This window comes from Ambystoma mexicanum, chromosome 8 (assembly GCF_040938575.1).
Source record: "Ambystoma mexicanum isolate Mex_15411 chromosome 8, UKY_AmexF1_1, whole genome shotgun sequence".
Taxonomy (NCBI): Eukaryota; Metazoa; Chordata; class Amphibia; order Caudata; family Ambystomatidae; genus Ambystoma; species Ambystoma mexicanum.
Window position 1 is genome coordinate 1,236,555,260 of NC_090929.1, and position 19,340 is coordinate 1,236,574,599.

The 19,340-nt window shown below is 49.9% G+C and overlaps 1 protein-coding gene across 6 annotated transcripts in view; it reads right to left on the minus strand.

Moving 5' to 3' along the window:
• PLCE1 (phospholipase C epsilon 1) overlaps positions 1-19,340 on the minus strand; it is a 3,624,599-nt gene that overhangs the window by 1,702,883 nt on the left and 1,902,376 nt on the right. For all 6 annotated transcript variants that reach the window (XM_069611343.1, XM_069611341.1, XM_069611340.1 and 3 more), the window contains one exon: positions 18,355-18,537. In XM_069611343.1, the coding sequence (XP_069467444.1) occupies positions 18,355-18,537 (183 nt within the window). The remainder of the gene's footprint in view (positions 1-18,354; positions 18,538-19,340) is intronic.

The window sequence follows — 19,340 nt, forward strand, 5'->3', positions numbered from 1 at the left end:
CTGCCTGGTATACTCTCCTGTCAGGGCCTTCCTCATGAAACTTGAATCTGCCTGATTTACTCTCCTGCCAGGGCCTTTCTCTTGTAACTTGAATCTGCCTGGTACACTCTCCTGCCAGGACGTTCCTCTTATAACCTGAATCTTCCTGTTATATTTTTCTGCCAGGGCTTTTCTCATATGTGCACCGTGCACACTTAAAAACTTGATGGTTTCATACATGTATTTTGTTCTGTCTTGACTCTGCCTGGTATACTATCCTGCCAGGGATTTCCTTCTGGGTATGCAACATACACTAACAAATGTGACAGTCCCTTAAATGTCCTTCATTCTGTCTTTTAAAGTAACTTCCAGTTGCTCGTTCTTTCTCATATACTTTGTTAAATGTTATTTGTTTTCGGGAGGTTTGTCAATACGCCCCAGTGTCCAGCTTCCCTCGGCTCTTGATGGCATGTGTAGGCTTTCCCGCAGTAAGCCTGCAGCTCTTCAGAGATCAGTTCCTGCTCGCCGCCTCCTCCTTGCAGTTTCTGTGCCCCTCACGGTGTCTCTCTGGGCTCGGGTGGTAAGGGGACTACCTTTTGAGACCTGCAAACATCTGAAGATTCTTGTCTGCTTCTGGCGTCATTGCAGTGTGCCACTCCTTGCAATCCACTCCCCTTGGTTCCTTCAGTGAGCAGGTAGGCTCCACAGACATCGCACCAGCCCTGCAGTCCCTCGGGTCAACATTGAGAGGACTAAAGTTCTCCAGCCAGCGTCTTCATGTCAGCAGGTCTGCTGGTTTAAATCTCCCAACAACTAGAGCGAGGCTTGTGCTCTTAGCCTCCATTAATCTTAATTACTCAGCACATCTTTCTCATCCGAGCACTTTCGCCTTTTGGAAAAAGGAAGTCAGTTCTTGGTGACTTGTATGGAAAGTATGGAAACCTTTTTTTTTTTTTAACAACTTCATTTGTTTCGGTGGCAGCATATGTATACAGTTGAGCGCATGAGACAACATGTCCCTTACATAACATCGAATAGATTAACTTGGACATTCTTCCTCCCATATCCCCTTTCTGGTCGGCCTTGGAGATCCGGAGTTCGTGGGTCATCACCGCTGTGAGGCGGGGTGAGGGCCTCTAAGATCTCAGGAATTTCGTCACCAGCTGTAGCTGAAAGGTTAGAGCCGGGAAATGGCTATGGTATTCCAGTACCGGGGACCAGCAGTCAGTGAAGCGGGGTAAAGCTCCTTCCTTTGCCGCCATGACTTTCTAAGCCCCCAGCCTCTCCCAAACTTTCATCCACCATAGGGATACCAGTGGGCTTCTTTTTATTTCCATTTCCGGGCCACAGTTATTTTAGCCGCCAGTAGCAGTTGCGTAAGCAATTTGGCAGTGCGCCCTGTTTTGGGGTAACACTCCGGTCTTGCTACTCCCAGTAGGATCACCTCTGGGTCCATGGGCAGTTTGCGGTGGGTTATGTCCCCAATAATGTGTGTGATCTCTTCCCAAAAGGCCTGCGCTGTAGGGCATTCCCACCACATATGAAAGAAGGTCCCCCGTGCACCACATCGCCTCCAGCAGCTCGGGTCTATAGATGCCTGGAAATGGTGCAAGCGTTCCGGAGAGTAATACCAGCGGTGGAGGAGTTTCAATGCGCATTCTTTATTGGTGATACACCTGGAGGCTGAGTTGATCCTTGTCCAAATATCCACCCATGTTTGGTTCTCGATGGAATGCCCTAGGTTCTCCTCCCACCTGGCCATATACAGTGGTTTGGTTGTCAGCATGTCTCCCTGTAGAAGTCTGTACAGCCTAGTGATCCACCCCCGACGGGGGCCCTCCTGTAGAGCATGCTCTAGAGAGTGAAGGTCTCTCGTGGCCCCCTGTTGGACCGTTGGCTGTGAGATCCTTGTGCCTAATCGAGGCGTATGTAAACCTTGTTTCCGCCAGATGAAAGTGACTCTTGCATTCTTCGAAGCAGAGTGGAGTGCCGTTGTTGTAGAGCTGTGAGAGGGTCTGAAGTCCCCCCTTGGACATCTGCAAAAATTTGCTGTATCCATTCCAGGAGAGAAATCCGGGTTAACATGCGCCAGGCCCATGACCATCCGTCTAATGTGGCTTTGGTGGATTATAGGATCGTTGGCCAATGACTGCGGGTTACGCCTGGAATGAGGAGCAGGAAGTTCAGCTAGAGTGGGGATTTAGCCTGTTCGATGCATGTCCATTTCGGGGGGTCGCCTGATCCGCCCAGGTCGTGGCGTTTGAGAGTTGAGCAGCTATGTAGTAGTTTATAAGGTTGGGAAGACCCATGCCTCCCCATTTGGCCGCTCCACTCATAACCTTCAGTGGGATTCTAGCTCTACTCCCCTTCCAGACAAATGTTGAGAGTTTCTTCTGTAGCCTCTCCAGGGGTTGTTTCGGGAGGGGAACCGGCAGGGTCGAGCAGAGGTATAGGAGTCTAGGGAGAAGGTTCATCTTACATGCTGTAACTCTGCCTATCAAGGAGATTTCCAGCCCCTCCCAGTGCTTCAAGTCGGCTTCCAGCTCCTTGAACAAGGGGGGGGAGAGGAGTTTGCTGCGTATAGCTGCTTCGGGTCTGCTGTAATGCGTATCCCGAGATAAGATGAGGATGTGGTGTTCCACTTCAGCGGGCATTGGGGGTCATTACGAGGTTGGAGGTAAGGGATTACCAGCACCCGTAAGGGTGCCGATGCCGGTAATCCCGTACCTCCGTATTCCGAGTTCCCTTTGCGGGTCCTTCCTTACCTCCTGCTTTTAGCAGGAGTTAAATACGGGACCCGCAAAGGTACTTCAGAGGTAATTACGGTACCGTAATTAGCTCCTTCTCCATTCCCATTGAGCCCTATGGGGCAGAAATGGGAATTTGGGAAGGGCAAAAGGTGAATGGGGAATTACCGGTCCCTCCAACCCTAGAATAGGCCGGTAATTACTCCATTCACCATGCCGGATTTGGGACAGTTTCGGAGGCAACCATGGAGCTAATTACTCCATGGTTAGCTCCAAACCCGGAATGAGGCCCATTGTGTTTGGAGGTTTGCCGTGTAGTCCGCACCCTGCCACCTGTTCGAAGGCTTTCAGTTCTTCCAAGATGGCGGGGAGGGAGGATTGACAGTTGGTGATAGGAATCATTACATCATCTGCGTATAAGGAAATCTTAAATTGTTTGCTGTCTATGTCCATCCCTGCTATCCTGTCATTGAAGCAAATTCTTTGAGCGAACGGTTCCATCACGAGGGCGAAGATCAATGGGGAGAGCGGGCAGCCCTTTCTCGTCCCGCACGACAAAGAGATCGGGCCAAGAGTTTTTGGTTTATTCTCAGTGACGTTTTCGGGGCCTGATAGTTAGCTAGCAGCATCCTCTGGAATGAGGGGCCAAACTGGAAAGCTTCCAGCTTGAGTCGCATAAAGTTCCAGTTCACTTTATCAAAAGCTTTGGGGGCGTGCAAGGTTAGGACTGCTAGTTGCTGCTGGCCTTGAGCAGCTACCTCAATGAGATAGAGGGCCCGACGAAAGTTGCCCCCTGTGCTTCTTCCTTTGATAAACCTTGTTTGGTCCAATTCTATGATAGTTGGCAGGACCAATGCCAGCCTGTTCGCCAGTATTTTAGAGTAGACGTTTGCACCCACATTAAGAAGAGATATACCCCTATATGATGTACACTCTTTCGGGTCTTTACCAGGTTTCAGGAGCATGATTGTAGCAGACTCTTGCATAGAGGGAGTTATAGTGCCTGTGTCTCAGAAAGAGTAGAACAGTTCCGTCATTGGGCCCAGGAGCAGGGGACGGAAGAGTTTTAAGAATTTAGGGGGGAAGCCGTCAGGACCTGGAGTCCTAGGTTTTAAAGTTTTGATCACCTCTTCAATCTCTTCAGCTGTAATGGGGGCCTCCAACGAAGACCTGTCTGTTTCCGACAGGCGTGGGAGATCGGCGAGCGCTACAAATCGTTCTTGTTGCGCTTTTGATAGGGGGAGGCTGTCAGCGTGTCAGCTAGATGAGCTGTTGCTACCTGTAGTTTTGCCTCTTCCCCATACAGGATCTTTCCTTCCAGTCCCCTTAGGGCAGTGATGTGTTTTCACCGTCGGGTTCTGGCAAGTTTGCTAACCAGCAATCTGTTGGCCTTGATGCCGTGAACATAGTAGCTTTGTTTAGTCCTGACCACGGTCTGGGCAGTATCCTCTGCATAGTGGGCCTCCAGTTTTGTGCGGGCCAATCTCAGAAGTTTGGCTGCTTTAGGTGGCCATCCCTTCTTATGAAGTGTCTCTGCTTTTACCACCTCCTTTTCCAGCCGCTCCTGTCTTTCGACACGTCTTTTTCTATATGCCGCTGCCTGCACTATTAATTCCCCCCTGATCACTGCTTTCATGGCTTCCCATCTCATCGCCGTAGAAGTGAGGTCTGGTGGGTTCTCTCGCAACATCATATCGTGTAGCATTGGTTCGTAGAGAGCCCATCGAGGTTTCTCCGGGAGGTCTGGGTCCAAGATCCGGGCAGTTAACAGTATTGGGGTCTGATCAGACAGGACCCTTTGTGCCGATCTCTACTTCATCGGTGAACGTTAGCAGTTGAGGACTTGCCAGTATCAAATCTATTCGAGATGAGGAGCGGTGGACGTGCGAAAAGAATGAGAAGTTTGTAGTTTCCGGATGGAGGACCCTCCATGTGTCCACGACCCCCAGGACCTTAAACAGGTGGCAGAGGCCTATTGGGATCTTGAAGTCTCTAGGTACAGGGGAACCAGACTTGTCCATTAATGGGTTTGGGACCCCATTAAAGTTGCCGCCTATGACTACTTGGCCTTCGATAAAGGGGAGGAGCGTTGATTCCAGTTCAGTGAAGAAGGCTTCCTGGCTCTCGTTTGGGGCATAGATGGCAATTAGCGTGTGTAGTTGATCATAGACGTCCCCTTTTATCCCGATGTATCTGCCGTCCAGGCTCCGCAGGATCTCCTTTTCCCTAAAAAGTGTCCCTCTCGCTAGCAAAATCGCTGCACCCCCTTTCTTGCTGTCACCAGCTGCCAAGTATTGTGTTAGGTACAGCCATCCTTGCAGCCGTGGAGAGTCTTCCTTCAGCAAGTGTGACTCCTGGAGAAACACCACTGAGCCCCGGAGGTCCTGCAGGTGCCTAAAGGTGAACTTGCGTTTTTCAGGGGAGTTCAAGCCTCAAACGTTCAGTGAGACATAGCGCAACTTCACGTGTGGTGAGAGGTATCATGTCGTTCTCCTTCAGTGGTCAGGTGGGGGGCGAGCTGCCGAAGGGAAAGTTGTCTTCAAGTGTCGGGCTGTGGATTCTATTCTGCTGCAACCGGGTTTGACTTTTATCTAAACCAGGGCCAAACGTGGCCCTCCAACCTAATGGGCTAAGAAGGGGCCCAACCAAAAAAGTCAAAAACCAAAACTTAACCATACTAGGCCCAATGGGCTTCGGGCCAGAGTGTATGTCCATTCACTCGGCTGGGTCATATTGTGGGATGCCCGGGTGCCGAGAGGGCGTGCTCCGGCACGGAGACCAGTTTGCTTCTTGTTAGTTTTGAGCAGCGGGTGGCTTTCCCCCCCTGGGGACTTTCATCCATCGATTTCGCTGTGATTTCAGGGTCGAGCTTTGCAATTTATCTGGGGACAGGTCTGTCAGATCTACATCCGAAGTCAATGGTTCCCTTCCCATGATGCATCCCGCTTCTTCGAGGGAGTGGATTATACGTGCCTGTCCTTCGAAGGAGAATTGAAGTGTGGCCGGGAAGGGCCATCGATATTTGATCCTTTGATCCGTGAGGAAGACAGTCAGCGGCCTCAGGGCTTTCCGTCGCTGGACTGTGGAAGGCGCCAGGTCCTGCAAGATTTGTATAGAGGCTCCTTGATATGTCGGGTCTCCCTGTGTGCGACTAGCAGCCGCAATCTCTTGCTTTGTAGCAAAGAAGTGGATCCTGGTGATTACTTCCGGCGCGCCTGTTGTGGGGGTCCAACATGAGCAGCGATTTATCTCAGTCCGGGAGGAGAGTTTGGAAGAGGTCACTAATGTCGGTCGCCAAGGCCTGGTCTGATACTGAGGAGGCGACCCCTCTAATGCGGATGTTGTTCCTGCAACCCCTATATTCGAAGTCTTCCTCCTTGCGGTGCATGTTTTCGCTGTTTTCTTCTAAGGATTGAATTTTCTGCTGCAGTTCAGTAATCAGCGCCAAGTGTTCTAGGGCTTGGTCTTCTGTTTCGCCCACCCTGTGTTCCCCCTCCTCTATTTGGTTGTCTAGCCCCTCTACTTTAGTCGCCGCCTCTGTCATGCAGTTGCGAAACTCCATCTTAATGTCGGCTAACAGGGCTTGAATATCATCCTTCGTGGCCCATTGGCCCTGGGACCTCCCAGGTGACCTAGCCTGGGCTCGGATGGGGTCAGCTTTCACGGATTTCTCCTGCAGGCCCAACATACTGGCTATGTCCGCTGATTTCGGGCCTTTATGCTTGGCCATCATGGTGCAATAATGGACACCAGCTGGGGTAAGAGTTCAGACGGTATTGGATTGTCAGTTTCCAGTTGCTGAATAGTTTGTACTCTCCTTGTGAGATATTGAGCTTTATAGAGGTTTCGTGTGGCTCCTGTGTTGTGAGCCTGACAATGGAAGTGCAGTTTTCTTTCAGGACTTTGGAACCGCACGGGTCGTGGGTGGAGGGTCCTTAAGGCTAGGCAGAGGGAGACCTTTGTGTCTCCCGGCGTGATCGAGACAAGGGTGCTGGGATGGGCCCCCTGCGCTAACGTTATGGGTGGGGGGGTGCCAACCCCGCTATAAGAGACCCGAGACCCTGCTGGGTGTGTGAAGGGCCTCCCTGTGGCTGTGGGGCCAGTGTCAGATTTCTCCGATGATTGGGCCTTAGATGTGTTATGCGGCGCTGTCTAGTTAGGAGGCCTGTTCACACAAGGTGTCTGAGAGGGCCCTGGCCTCCTGTTGCCGCTTTTCCAGCTCTTACTGGCAATACTGCATCATACTGTCTTTCTGTGCCCACCCCCCCGGATCCTGGGCCAAGAGTGTTGGGGTTCCGTCGCTGTCTCAGCTGTCTTCCTGGCCTGCGTGATGTGAGAGCGGGAGGTGGGGGCTCCTCACCGATTGGAAATCCTTGCTGCAGCGGGTTGCTGTGGTTTTTCCCCCGGTGCGGGATGATGTCCTCGGCCCCCGCTACGGAGCGGCCGGGGTTCTCTCTCCAGTGGGGCCACCGCGCTGGTGCGTTGGTGCCCGACCCTTTGAGGTGCTCGGGCGGTGACGCTGGGACTGTTTTTATGCAGGCTCGCTGCTTAAGGGGTCCAGCAGCTGTGGGTGTTCGTCGCTTGCACAGTGTGGGCAGGGAGCTCCTTACACCACCCCTTGCTCTGGCTTCTCGGGGAGGTGGGGGGTCAGGTATGGCCGGAATTCCCATAGGAGCGGCAGGGGTCCCTCTCCCCACCGGGGCCTCAGCTAGTACCCCGGCGTTTCCTCTTGCTTCGGCGTTCCTGCTGCGGTTCTGCCTGAGCTGGCTTGCAGGGCCGGCTTGGGGTTGCCTGCAATTTCGTGACCGATGATTGCAGCTATCTGGGTGTCAGGCTCCCCAGTGGCTGATGAATAAGTGCGGGCTCTGGGGCCTCACGCTGCTAAGTTCAGGGGGGGACCGATGGCAGTAGAGCGCGAGCTGCTGCGCTGAGGGTACCAGCTCCTCCACCATCGGTCCAGCGCTTTTAGGGAGCCGCCATCTTGGGTTCGGGATCTCTGTCCTGGCGCTATCTTGAACATGCAAGTTTTGTGGGATTAAAGCTCCGATTTTCACCCGGAGTTAGAGCGGCTGCTCCAGGAGGGGTTCCGCCTCGCGATCGGTCGTCTCCGTGCTAGATTCAAGCATATAAAGCAGGCATATAGTGGCTGAAGCCCGGGCATCCCACGGAGCTCTTAACGAGGCGTCCGCATTGCCAGCGCCTTAAGCCACGCCCCCTCTGGAAAAGTATTTTTAGTTATGTTGAAAGAGAAAGCCAGTTCTTGAGGACCTGTATGAAAAGTCTATTTTCAGTCATTTGGAAAGGCAAATCATTTTTTGAGGACTTGTATGAAAAGTCTGGAAAAGTAGTTTTGAAAGGCAAGTTAGGTTTTGGCAACTTGTGTACAGAGTATGGGGAAGTGTTTTCAGTAATCTTTCTAGGTGGGTGAGGGGAGGCATGACCATATGCCATCAAAGCATGGGGAATGGATGGGGTATCCTCAAAAGAAACAGGGGGATACCATATCTCGTCCAATGATGTCATGTCACTCCCTTGGGGTGTGCATCCCCCCATGTGATCCTTCCTCATATAACCACCCCCAGGGTCTGGATCAGGTGGCGGCTGCCGCTCTCTGGCCACATGTAGAGAGGTCAGTGCAGGGAAAGCAGTGAAGACACCATTGGATTCATACATATATATATTGCACCATGTCAGGTACGGCACCTGAAATGTATCCTATTCAGTATTTTCACACATGTCGTCTCAGGAAATGCAATCAGAAAGAAGTAATATGAACAGAGATTGTTTTTAATAATAGTTTTGTCCTTGGTTGAGTTTTTTTTTTGTTGAGTTCTTTGAGGAAGGGGTCCTCGTGACTACCTGTGACCGATATTCTGTTGGTGTTTCATGCACCCGGGGACAGTATATTGCAGAGAAGAGGTTGCCCTCACACTAGGGTTCTTTTTGAGGTTCAGAAACATTTGATTTAAAAGCACATGTTATAATTACTGCAGCATGTGTATACTGTGATGGCAGGTGGAAACACATCAAAACACTAAATTTATTTTGTCCTATGTCATCCAGTATGAGTGGTAAAAAAGTGCTGGCGGTACTGCCTGTGCTTAATGAGGGGCACCACCGGCAAATGACTGAGCTGTCTCGGTTTTGTAGAAGCCCTTTTTGTACTAAACCAGAGTCCAGAGTTCTATTTGTTCTCTACGAATAGTAGCATATGGGGTATCCCAGAACGAAAGAAAGAAAGCCCTTTTGGATTTTTCAACAAAAGGTAAGTCCTCGGCCACTTTCCAATGTATTTGGCAATTCCTTTGTCTGGCCGAGGGAGGGCCTACCGGTTTCAGTGGTAAGATAGCATGAACCACTTTCTTCAGGGCCAGAAAAAGTGAGGAGCAGGTAAGTCTTTAGAGGTTGCTCCAGTGCAAGTCAAAAGTAGGCTGCTTTAGATAGTTGAAGTGGACCACCTGTAGAGGGAGGGGGAAGGGGGATTGGGGTAGAGCAGGGAGACAGACAGAGAAGTTCTGGGTAAGACTTGTGTCTTGGGTGCGCTAGTAATGCATAAATAGGTCACAGGGCGAACAGGGGTGACTTAACAGTACTATGGTTCTTCCTGCTTCTACACAACCTTCTAAGAACAAAAGGGAGAGGCAACTTCGCCTGCAATTTGTGTTGGTCGCTGCTGGTAGGGCGTTTCAACAGAGGACCTGGGAGGTTAGAAAAAGGGTTTGTGACTAACTCTCTCCACTAGGCAAACAAGTCAACTACATAGTTATTTTAGGAATAATTTAAGAATGATCAGTGCTTATTCAGGGTTAGCAAGTCTCAAGGGCATTGCTAACATTAGTGTCCAAACAAGAGAAGTGATCCTGACTGGATGGTAAATTCCTAATAGTTTTGTACAGTCTGATGACTGTGCATAAAAACTGTTTTTAACAGTAGAGCAAAATCTGCTACTTGGACAAAGCAGAAAAATCAGCAAAACAACGAAATTTGCAAAATTGGCAAAATTGGCAAGATTTGCAAGGTTTGCTCACCGCGCCATGGAGGGTAAAGATCTCTTCCTTCTCATGCAGGTACCGGTTGTATTGCATCATGCGGTTACCTGATGGGGAACACTTTACATATTAGGTCTTAAAGATAATTGTAAGATTGTTCTTAATTACAGAGAGTTGTTTAAAATTGGAGAGAGTCGTTTAAAATGGTTGTTTTTCTATGGGAGCCCTTAGCTTGCAGTCTAGCTCTGCAGCGCGTGTCCGGCGTGTGGACCAGAGAGCTGCAGCCTTGCGGTGTGAGACGCGGAAGCTGCTGACTCATAATTCAAGTTTGTTTATCTTGTCGCCCGGCAACCGTGACATGGAGGAATTCCATTCCGGTGCCTGGGCGTGCCATTTTGGAAGGGCAAAGGTATATAACATGTGCTTTTAAATCTAAATTTTCTGTACCTCAAAAAGAACCCTAGTGTGAGGGCAACCTCTTCTCTACAATATACTGTCCCCGAATGAATGCATGAAACACCAACAGAATATCGGGCACAGGTAGTCACGAGGACCCCTTCCTCAAAGAACTAAAAAAAAAACACAACCAAGGGCAAAACTTCTATTGGATTCATCACAGAACTCACAGCAGGGGGGACAAAGAATATGGTCCATGGATAGGAAAACATTTCAATAAGATATTGTAGTTTATGTTTTTTATAAATAAAAAGGGTTTCACAGGTTGGGATCCCTAAAAATTCCACCTTGTGTCCAATTGGAGTGGAATAGCATAAAAACACAGGGCATAGCCCATCTGCTTTTTAACAATTATTTTATTTCAAGGTTGCAGCGCACCCCTTGCTTCCCATCTGTTCTGGGTGGGTTTGTGCCTGTGGGGACTGCACCTGGCCTGGGGCGAGGAAGGGTCGCACTGTTGCCATGGAGCAGGGCTGAAAAACAGGTGTTACATCTCTCTTTACCTCTGTCTCTCACCCTCCTTACCCTTGGTGTACTGGTCTCTTCTACTGATGTTCTCTGCACCCTCCAACTCATCTCTCCCCTCTCCTCTCTCATCTGCTCCCTATTCTCTACCTCTCTCTCTCTCTCTTTGTGTTCTTATTTTTACCCACTATAGTCCTTCCCTCTCGCTCCACATCTCCCTCCTCCCATCTCTTCCTAACTTCTTCATGGCTTACAATCTTCTCATTCCTACCACTAACACTACCTCCACTTGCCTCTCTCACTCTACTCTTTCTACTCTTCTACTTAACTCACTCAATATTCTTACTCTCATCTCCCCTCTTCTATCTCTCTACTTTCTCCGCAGACACACGCTCACACACTACAGGCACTCTCTCATACGCTAAAGTCACACTCTCAAACACTACATAACTAACTACAATATTGATACCTCTCTCTCCAAACCTAACACCTTAGCTGCACACTCTCACAACATTCACACAATCTTTCTCAACCTCAGTTCTACCTTCCATTCCCTCTTCACTGGTCTTTTGATCTGCCTACTCCACTCCTGACCTCCTCCGAACTTCTCTGAATCTTCTCTGCAATGGATGGGCTTTTATAGGCCAGACTACCCCTTCCAACACTCTGCACAGCTCCCATTGGTTTCCCTCATCACCTGCATCCCTGGGCCAATGTCTTGCAAAACTATCCCTTTGTGAGTTGACATTTCACCTGGGAAATGTCACATAGGCCCTTAGCCACACACCCTTTTCAGTCTTTGGTAGCGTGATGACTGTTGTTAGGCTAAAGAGTTTGTGTCTCCAGTTGTCTTGTACTTACAAGTAGTCCTTCGCTTGTTCTGTCTTTTTTCTTTGGTTTGGTTGTGGGATGCCGTCAGCATATCAGGTAGGGAAGATTCTGTAGTGTTTTCCCACCGGGACAGGATCCCTGCTAATGACCAATGTTTGAGTTTTTCCTGCCACATTGCGGTTTCTTTTGGGAGACATAGTGGCAATTTTGAAATTAAAAACAAAAGACCTGGCCAGGCAGAGGTTAATGGGCATTGTGGTCAGCAGAGAGGTACCAAAACGTTCATGCATCAAAAAGCATTGTTGGCAGTCAGGAACTGGGTTGCTTCTTGACTCCGTCACACCTCCTCCGGGGTAGGACAGGCTCTGCCAATGCCCTGGTAGGCCACCTACCCAAGGTTGAGAGGGGTCGCTAAATCCGTTCTGACACGGTCCTATCCCTGACGCTGTCACAACAGGAAAATAACAAAATGTATTTCTCTACACGTTGAAATTGTTTCTTTTTTAAAAAGTGATCATGTTTTAGCTATATTCTGAAACCCTTCTTAATCAAATCATGGGTCGTATGTAGTAAAAGAACCACAGTTGTTTGGGAAAGGATGAAAATTAGGCCTTGATATCTGTTAGGTATGGGTTTGGAAATAACGAAATGCCCAAAAAAGGTTTAGCATTTCAGAGGGAAAACACCTATCACTTAAGTGGCTGCTGACGGTGGACTGTTTATTTGAGGAGGCTGTCAGGCTTCTCCTTTACTATTTAAATTGGTGTGCTAAACCAACAAAGTTGTTGCAGCTCTGACTAACATTAATTATAAGTTACCCACCGTAGTGACTAACATACTCCTAGTTTATAGTCCCCTTTCCTCCATACTGTATGGGCGTCCCTCGCTAGGTTGGGGAAACTGAACCTTTTTCACCAGAACAAATTGTCTTCCCATTTAAATTTAGAGGCGCACGGGGCGTGACCCTGACAGCATGCGCTCCCCTGACTCCGCCCACTGGCGCCACTCCTCAGTCCCCTTTGAGGAGTCGACAATATTATGATTGCCTAATGACACTGATTGTTACGGAGAGGATGGTGGGACGTATGAAAGAAAGGGGACTATGGACTAGGAGTACGTTAGTCACTACTGTGAGTAACTTATAACTACTCGTACGTCCCGTCCCCTTTCCTCCATACTGTATGGGCGATAACAACTGAATGCAGCCCTTGGGAGGTAGAGTTGCCCCTCTAAGAAAACAAGTTCTTCAAAACTGCCTGGTCAATGCTGCATCCGACCTGGCGCTGACATCCAAGCAGTAGTGTTTGCAAAAGGTCGATGCCAAGTAGCTGCCTTGCTGATCGTCTGCCACGGGATGTGTCTCTGGAAAGCCACTGCTGTGGCCTTGGCTCTGATGGCATGGGCATGCATGTTTGCTGGCAAAGGCCGGTGTTGCCCCTCATATGCCTCCTTGATGGCCATAACCATCCACCTTGCTACGGAAGCCTTGGAGGCTTGACAGCCTGGTTTTGAACTGCCAAAAGTAATGGACAAGGCATCCGATTTACGGAAGCTCTTTGCCCTGTCCAGATAGAATCTTAGAGCATGCCTGACATCCAGACAGTGCCCTACCTTCTTAGCCTCATCCTTTGGATCAGCAAAGAATGTTGGGAGTATTATCTCCTCGTTGATGTGAAAGGAAGAAACAACCTTAGGGAGAAAGGCAGGATGCGTCCTGAGGACCACCTTGTCCCGATGACACGTGGTGTAAGGCTCTGAAGCCACCAGAGCATGAATCTCGCTGATCCGGTGTTCTGAAGTAAGGCCAACCAGAAGGGCAGTCTTAATAGTAACCAGTCTGATGCCTGCAGGTGTCTACCTGCACCCATGAGTGAGCCAGATGTGCAGAGAAGGATAACACATCATCCAGTGAGCATGTCAGAGGATCAATCTTCTTTGTCTTGGCCCAGTGGCAGAATCTGGTCCACTTGCTTCTGTACTGACTCCTGGTGGAGTTGCTTCTTGCCCCCTGTATGATAGCCAGGTTGTCCTGTGACAAGTGTAGATGCTTCAGAGTGATCTGTTCAGGAACCAAGCTACCAGGGCTAACTTCTGCATAGTGGGGTGAAGGAATGTGCCCTCCTGCTGGGAGAGTAAAGGGGCTGGCCCCAGCGGGAGGTGTACTGGAGCTTGGTCCGACAGCCGGAGGAGCTCCGAGAACCAAGGTCTTGCCAGCCACCATGGCGCTATCAGGATGAGTCAAAGGCTCTGTGACTCCCTGACCTTGCAGATGACCCTGTGAATCAGTGGAGTGGGAGGAAATGCATACGCATTCATGCCGTGCCACAGGATCTGCAACGCGTCCCCCAGAGATCCCCTGCCTTGCCCCAGCCAGGAAGCAAATGAGGCCACCTCCTGTTGTTCATGGTGGTGAATAAGTCTACCTGAGGGTGACCCAACGTGTGGCAGATCCCACTCAGGACATCTTTGTTTAACTGACACTCATAGTTGTCGGCCCCCAGCCTGCTGAGCCTGTCTGCCACAAAGTTGGACTCCCCCGGCAGGTGGACTGCTGATAAGTGAATGTTGTTTGACAGGGCCCACTCCAAAATGTCAATGGACAGCCGGCAGACATCCCTGCTTGTTGATGTAATACATGCAAGTGGAGCGTTCTGTCTGGATGCAGACCGACTTGCTGTTGATCATGGGGAGGAACGCTTTAAGGGCCAGCCAGATGGCCATCATCTTGAGCCAGTTGATGTGCTCCAGCTGTTCCTGTTAAGACCATACTCCATGGATACTGCAGTTGTCGAGTGTAGCCCCCATCCATCTAGAGATGAGTCTGTGGTAATAGTAAGCTCCGGAGAAGACTGCCTGAATGGTCTGCCTCCCAATAGGTTGGTCTGTGCATTCCACAACTCCAGGTCGGTGTGAAGTTGCTGTGGTATGCTGATTAGAGTTACCTGGGAGCCAGTCTCCTGATTCCAAGAGGCTGAGAAATGCAGCTGCAGCCTTCTCATTTTGAGTCTTGTGTGTGGCACCGCCAAGATACAAGCCGCCATAATTCCAAGCAAGTGCTGAGGTCACTTGTCTGCTGAGAAAATGCCTGGGGGCCTTCCTGATTGCTGTGATCTTGTCTGATGAGTGGAAGATCCTCTCCGCCCTTGTTTCCCAAAGGAGCCCCAGGAATGTTAAGGACTGAGTGTGGAGTAACTGCGACTTCTTGAGGTTGATATAGGACCCCAAATCGAATAGCAGGTGCATCATCAGTGCTGAAGCTGTGGGCTGTACAGCCTCGGGTGACTCCACTCAGACTAGCCAGTCGTCGAGGTATGGAAAAAGGTGGTAGCCCTCTGCCCTGAGGGCCAAATTGAGACCAAACGGGAGGACCTTGTACTGGAAATGAAAGCCCATGATCCTGAACCTCAGGAAGGAACGATGGGGGCTCCCAAATCGGGACGTGTATGTAAGCCTCCTTCAGATCCAAGGAGCACATCCAGTCTCCCCCACACAGTGTCTCTGCAATGAGTGCTGAAGGGGTAGAGAAAGGTTCAAGGAGGAAAGGTCTAGAACAACTCGCAGGCCAGCCTGGTTCTTTTTCTGAATGGTGACTATCTGGGAATAGAAGCCCATGCATCTCTGCAAAGCAGGAACCTCCTCCACTGACTGACTCGCAACGAGCGAGTGGGTTTCTGCCAAAAGAGTTCCCGTACCAATCTGTGGGAGTAGAGGGGAGGAAGCCTATGGAAACTATGGAGAGGATCCATTGGTCTGCAAACCTTGCCTTCCAGCAATGGAAATGAAAGGGCAAGCCTGCCCCCCAACAGTGACTTGTGGATCTGGATGACATCATCACAACATCTTTCCCTCTGAGGCCGGTGCCTGGGAGGGGGACTGGAAAAACCCCTTGTGGGAGGATTTGTGTTGCATGCGCCTGTGCTGGCTAGGAGACTGGTCGGGCTGTCTACCGCACTGCTCCTGAAAGCCCCTAAAGCCACCAAATGTACAGGCTCTGTCCAATCGTTGGTGACTCTGGCTATAAGCCTTGGGCACCGACATTGTCAGGATTGACAAGAACTTAGCTGTCTGAGAGCTATTTTTCTTTTTGTCAAGTTCCTCATCCGTGGTCGAGTTGAAGAAGTCCCCTCACTCAAATGGCAGGTCTAGAATGTGCTCCTGCACATCAGGGTTTAACTTGGTTGCTTTGAGCCAAGCTGTCCTCCTCATATCTGTGGCGATACAAATCGCTCTACCTCCGGTGTCGATGTGAGCGACTATGGATTCCATAATGTCTTGGGCCACGATTTTGGCCTCTGCCAAGCCGGCCCTGAAGCATGCTTGACTACGCGCGGGGAGCTCTGGGAGGAAATCCGCAATCTCCCGCCACAGCTGTTGATTCACTGCAGCCAGCATAGAGCCAGCATTAGCCTGGCGCAAATGGAGAGTGGCATTAGAGTAAATCTTTTTGCCATAGGATTCTAAGAGCTTTTCCTCCTTCCCTAGAAGTGCTCAGGTGCATGCCGATGATGATGACAGTGGCTTGGAGTACAGGGAGGCCAGATCTACAACTGATGAGTGTGATTGAGGGTGCACTGTCAGAATGAGGGAGTCCCCCTCAGCCTGCCTATACTTGGCATCAAGACATTTATTGGTAGGCTGCGTTGAGTGCGGCTTTACCCATCCCTTTTTGGCCAGGGCTTCTACGTCCTTTTGCAGAGGGATGCCAGTTCTTGTGGCTGTGCGGATGGTTAGCACCTCGGCCAGAACCCCCACTTCATGTTGCTCAACTTGTGGCTGCGGAATACAGAGGTATTCAGCTACACCTGCCAGCCTCTCGTGGAAGGCCTTAGCTATGGGAGTATCCTGGTCCTCGTGCATGTCGCCCTCTGTGTCCCGCAGGTCGGGAGCTGACAGACGCGTGCTGGATGTGGTTAGCTGTTGCATGCTGACTGGCAGTGCCGGGGGCTGCTGCGGAGGCTGCACCGGCGGCAGAGCCACCGCGACTGGTGTGAGCGAGGGGACCAAGGGCTGAACTGGGGCCAGGGTCTGGACGACGGTCAGAGCCTGGGGTGGTGCAGAAGGGAGCATGTCTTTGCTGACTCCCCTGAGGAGGGTAACAAACTTTTCAAAGAACCGATCCTTGCATACAAGGGAAGGCCCTGGAGGCATAGGAGCCAGGTCCAGTGGCTGCTGAGGTCTTGACGGTCCTTACCGCCCCGCACTGGGAACTGCGTACCGCCCAGTGAAGGTGTGGTCGGGTATGACGTGCACCAGGTCACCAGAGTGGTCCGATCCCACCAAAGGTGCATTCCATACCTGCTCCCCAGCAGGAGGAGGCTCTGGGCAAACCACCATCTTGTCTGGCCTGGTGGCCATCTTGTCATGCTCCGCGCCACATGCCTGCTGTGTGGTGCCTGAAGAGCTGGGCCCGGTCTCCGCATGCACGCTTAGAATCGAAGGCTCGGACCTTCCCATCACCTCAGGTAGAGACCTGGGAGGCGGAGTGCCCTCGGCCATAACGCTGGTAGTGCTGAGTATAGGCGCCCCCTCAGGCACGAGCCCGGTAGTAGAGCAAAGCCCCTCAGGGATGTCCCTAGTAGCATAGCCCTGCGGCCCTTGAGCGGTGGAACTGGGAGGATCTTGCGACCCCTCAGCGTGTTGGCCGGTAGCTCTGAGAGCCTCGGTCTCTTTGCTGGTCCTAGGACCTGGAAGGTTCCTTCCACTCGGGCACTTCCCTGGGCAGGAGCCACCCTTGCAGGGTGCGGAGGAGAACAGGGCACTTACCTTGAGCCTGGTCTTCCTCTTCACATAATTCTTGATGTCCTCTGGAGGTGATCTCTCGAACAGCTCCCTCCACCTGGCCAACGATTCTTGAGAGCTTGCGGGTTAATGCATCGCACACATAACAGCCGTCCCAACCATGGTCAGGGCCAAGGCATCGGAGGCAGAACATGTGGGGATCCGACATGGGGAAGGGACCTTCGCAGGCCGGACACCTGCTGAAACCCGCCATCGTCTACATGCGCTGGGGCTGAGCGTGGCACCAGAAGACAGAGTCTTCTCTGAGAATTGCTGGGAGAGACAACAGATAGAGAAAAGAAAACAGAAAGCTTCAGGGAAGAGCGTGTGGAATTGCAAGGCTGAGGCCTAAATTAAAATGAAGTGGTCCTTTCCCGTCGACATGGACAAGAGGACTGAGGAGTGTCGCTGGTGGGTGGAGTCAGGGGAGCGCATGCTCCCAAGGCCATGCCCGACACGCATCTAAATTTAAAGGGGAAGACCTTTTTATCTGGTGAAAAAGGTTCTGGTTCCCGTCCAGTACCCTAGCGAGGGACGCCCATACAGTATGGAGGAAAGAGGACGGGACGTAGGACGTAGGAGTATGCTAAATGATGTGAGAGTAGGAGTGACAACATTTTCCCAATTCGTCAAAAGAGTAATTGAAATTTAGCAGTGCTTACCCAAACGTACCTACCTCTCGCCACCATGGACACCACCATGGATTAAGGTCACTTGAATCAAATGTGCATAGGAAAAATCAATTTAGGGTGGTACTAAATACTGAATCACGCTGTAAAGCTCAAGTGTTCCAATGTACCACTAGTGACTCCTTAACTACTGTACAAAAATCTGCACACCTCATTATGCCTGGCAATCATTTTATTCTTTCTCTCTAATAAGAATGCAGTGGTAGTACCCGTCATAATAACACACAGCGCCCAAATGGTGACTTGATGCCAGCAATTTGTCTATTCCAGCGAGATTATATGAGAGAAAAACACAATTAAGGCATGTCGTACACTAGTGGCCTCAATAGTATTTTCCTAGCCACCCATTTTGGATAGTTGTAAAATATATTCTTTTTCACTCCCATAGCAAAGATAGAAAGGACAGGAAAAATATTTTACCCTCATGAGAACTTTCTTCTTTTTCTTGGCTGTACTTATTGCTAGCGTGTTGTTTCTCTGAACACTAGGTTTCTCACTGCTCTTTGTCATGCTCGCTGTGCTCGGGTTTCTTGCACTCCATCGTCTACCTCCAAACAGTTCAACAGCTTGAGCCAGCGTTGGCCCTTCAAATCTTCCATCCTCCTACAATGAAAGGAAAACAAGCATTAATGATATATATTTGGGAATTGATCTAGTAGTTGCGAGATGTTAAAAGCTAAGGGAGAGTATGTTTGTCTTGAATTCCCATACTAATCAGTGTAGGCTCCGCCCACATCCACAGTTTAGGCCATCGCCTCCATTTTTAAAGAAGAATTTGATAACAATGCTATCTGGTATACATTTGTGTATTATTACATGTCCTAATTACGGTACAACGTTCTTTCATCGTCAGGCATTTCAAAGCCTGCAGTTTAAACATGTTTGACAGTTCATCACATTTTTTGGGGGGTTGGGAAAGAGCAAATAAGTGGTTGGGGGGGTTGGGCATAGTTAAAAATAGGTGCAGGAGGGGGAATTGGGGTGCCCCCCCCAAAAAAATATGTGATGAACTGTCAAACACGTTTAAATTACAGGCTTTGAAATGCCTGACGATTAAATGACATGGAATCCTAATTACAAGCAGATTTGCAGTCACTTTCTCTACAGGTTTACATTCATGCACAATAATATGCTGATTTAATATAATTTGAAAGTGTTCATGTTTGTTTGCATTCAATAGTGAATAGCAGTAATCAACATCTTGTAGTTTTGTTCACAGTTAAACAAATAGTTTCCTACAAAGACTCCATAAAAATCCATGTTTCCTGGATTATAATGATTTTCTAAAAATAAAAAAAATAGGAAATTTACATTTTCACTAATTCACTATGTCAAAACTAGTCATAATGCCCTGTTCTTGTGCTTCTGGGATCAACACTATGTGTGTGTTATGTAGTAATCACTGT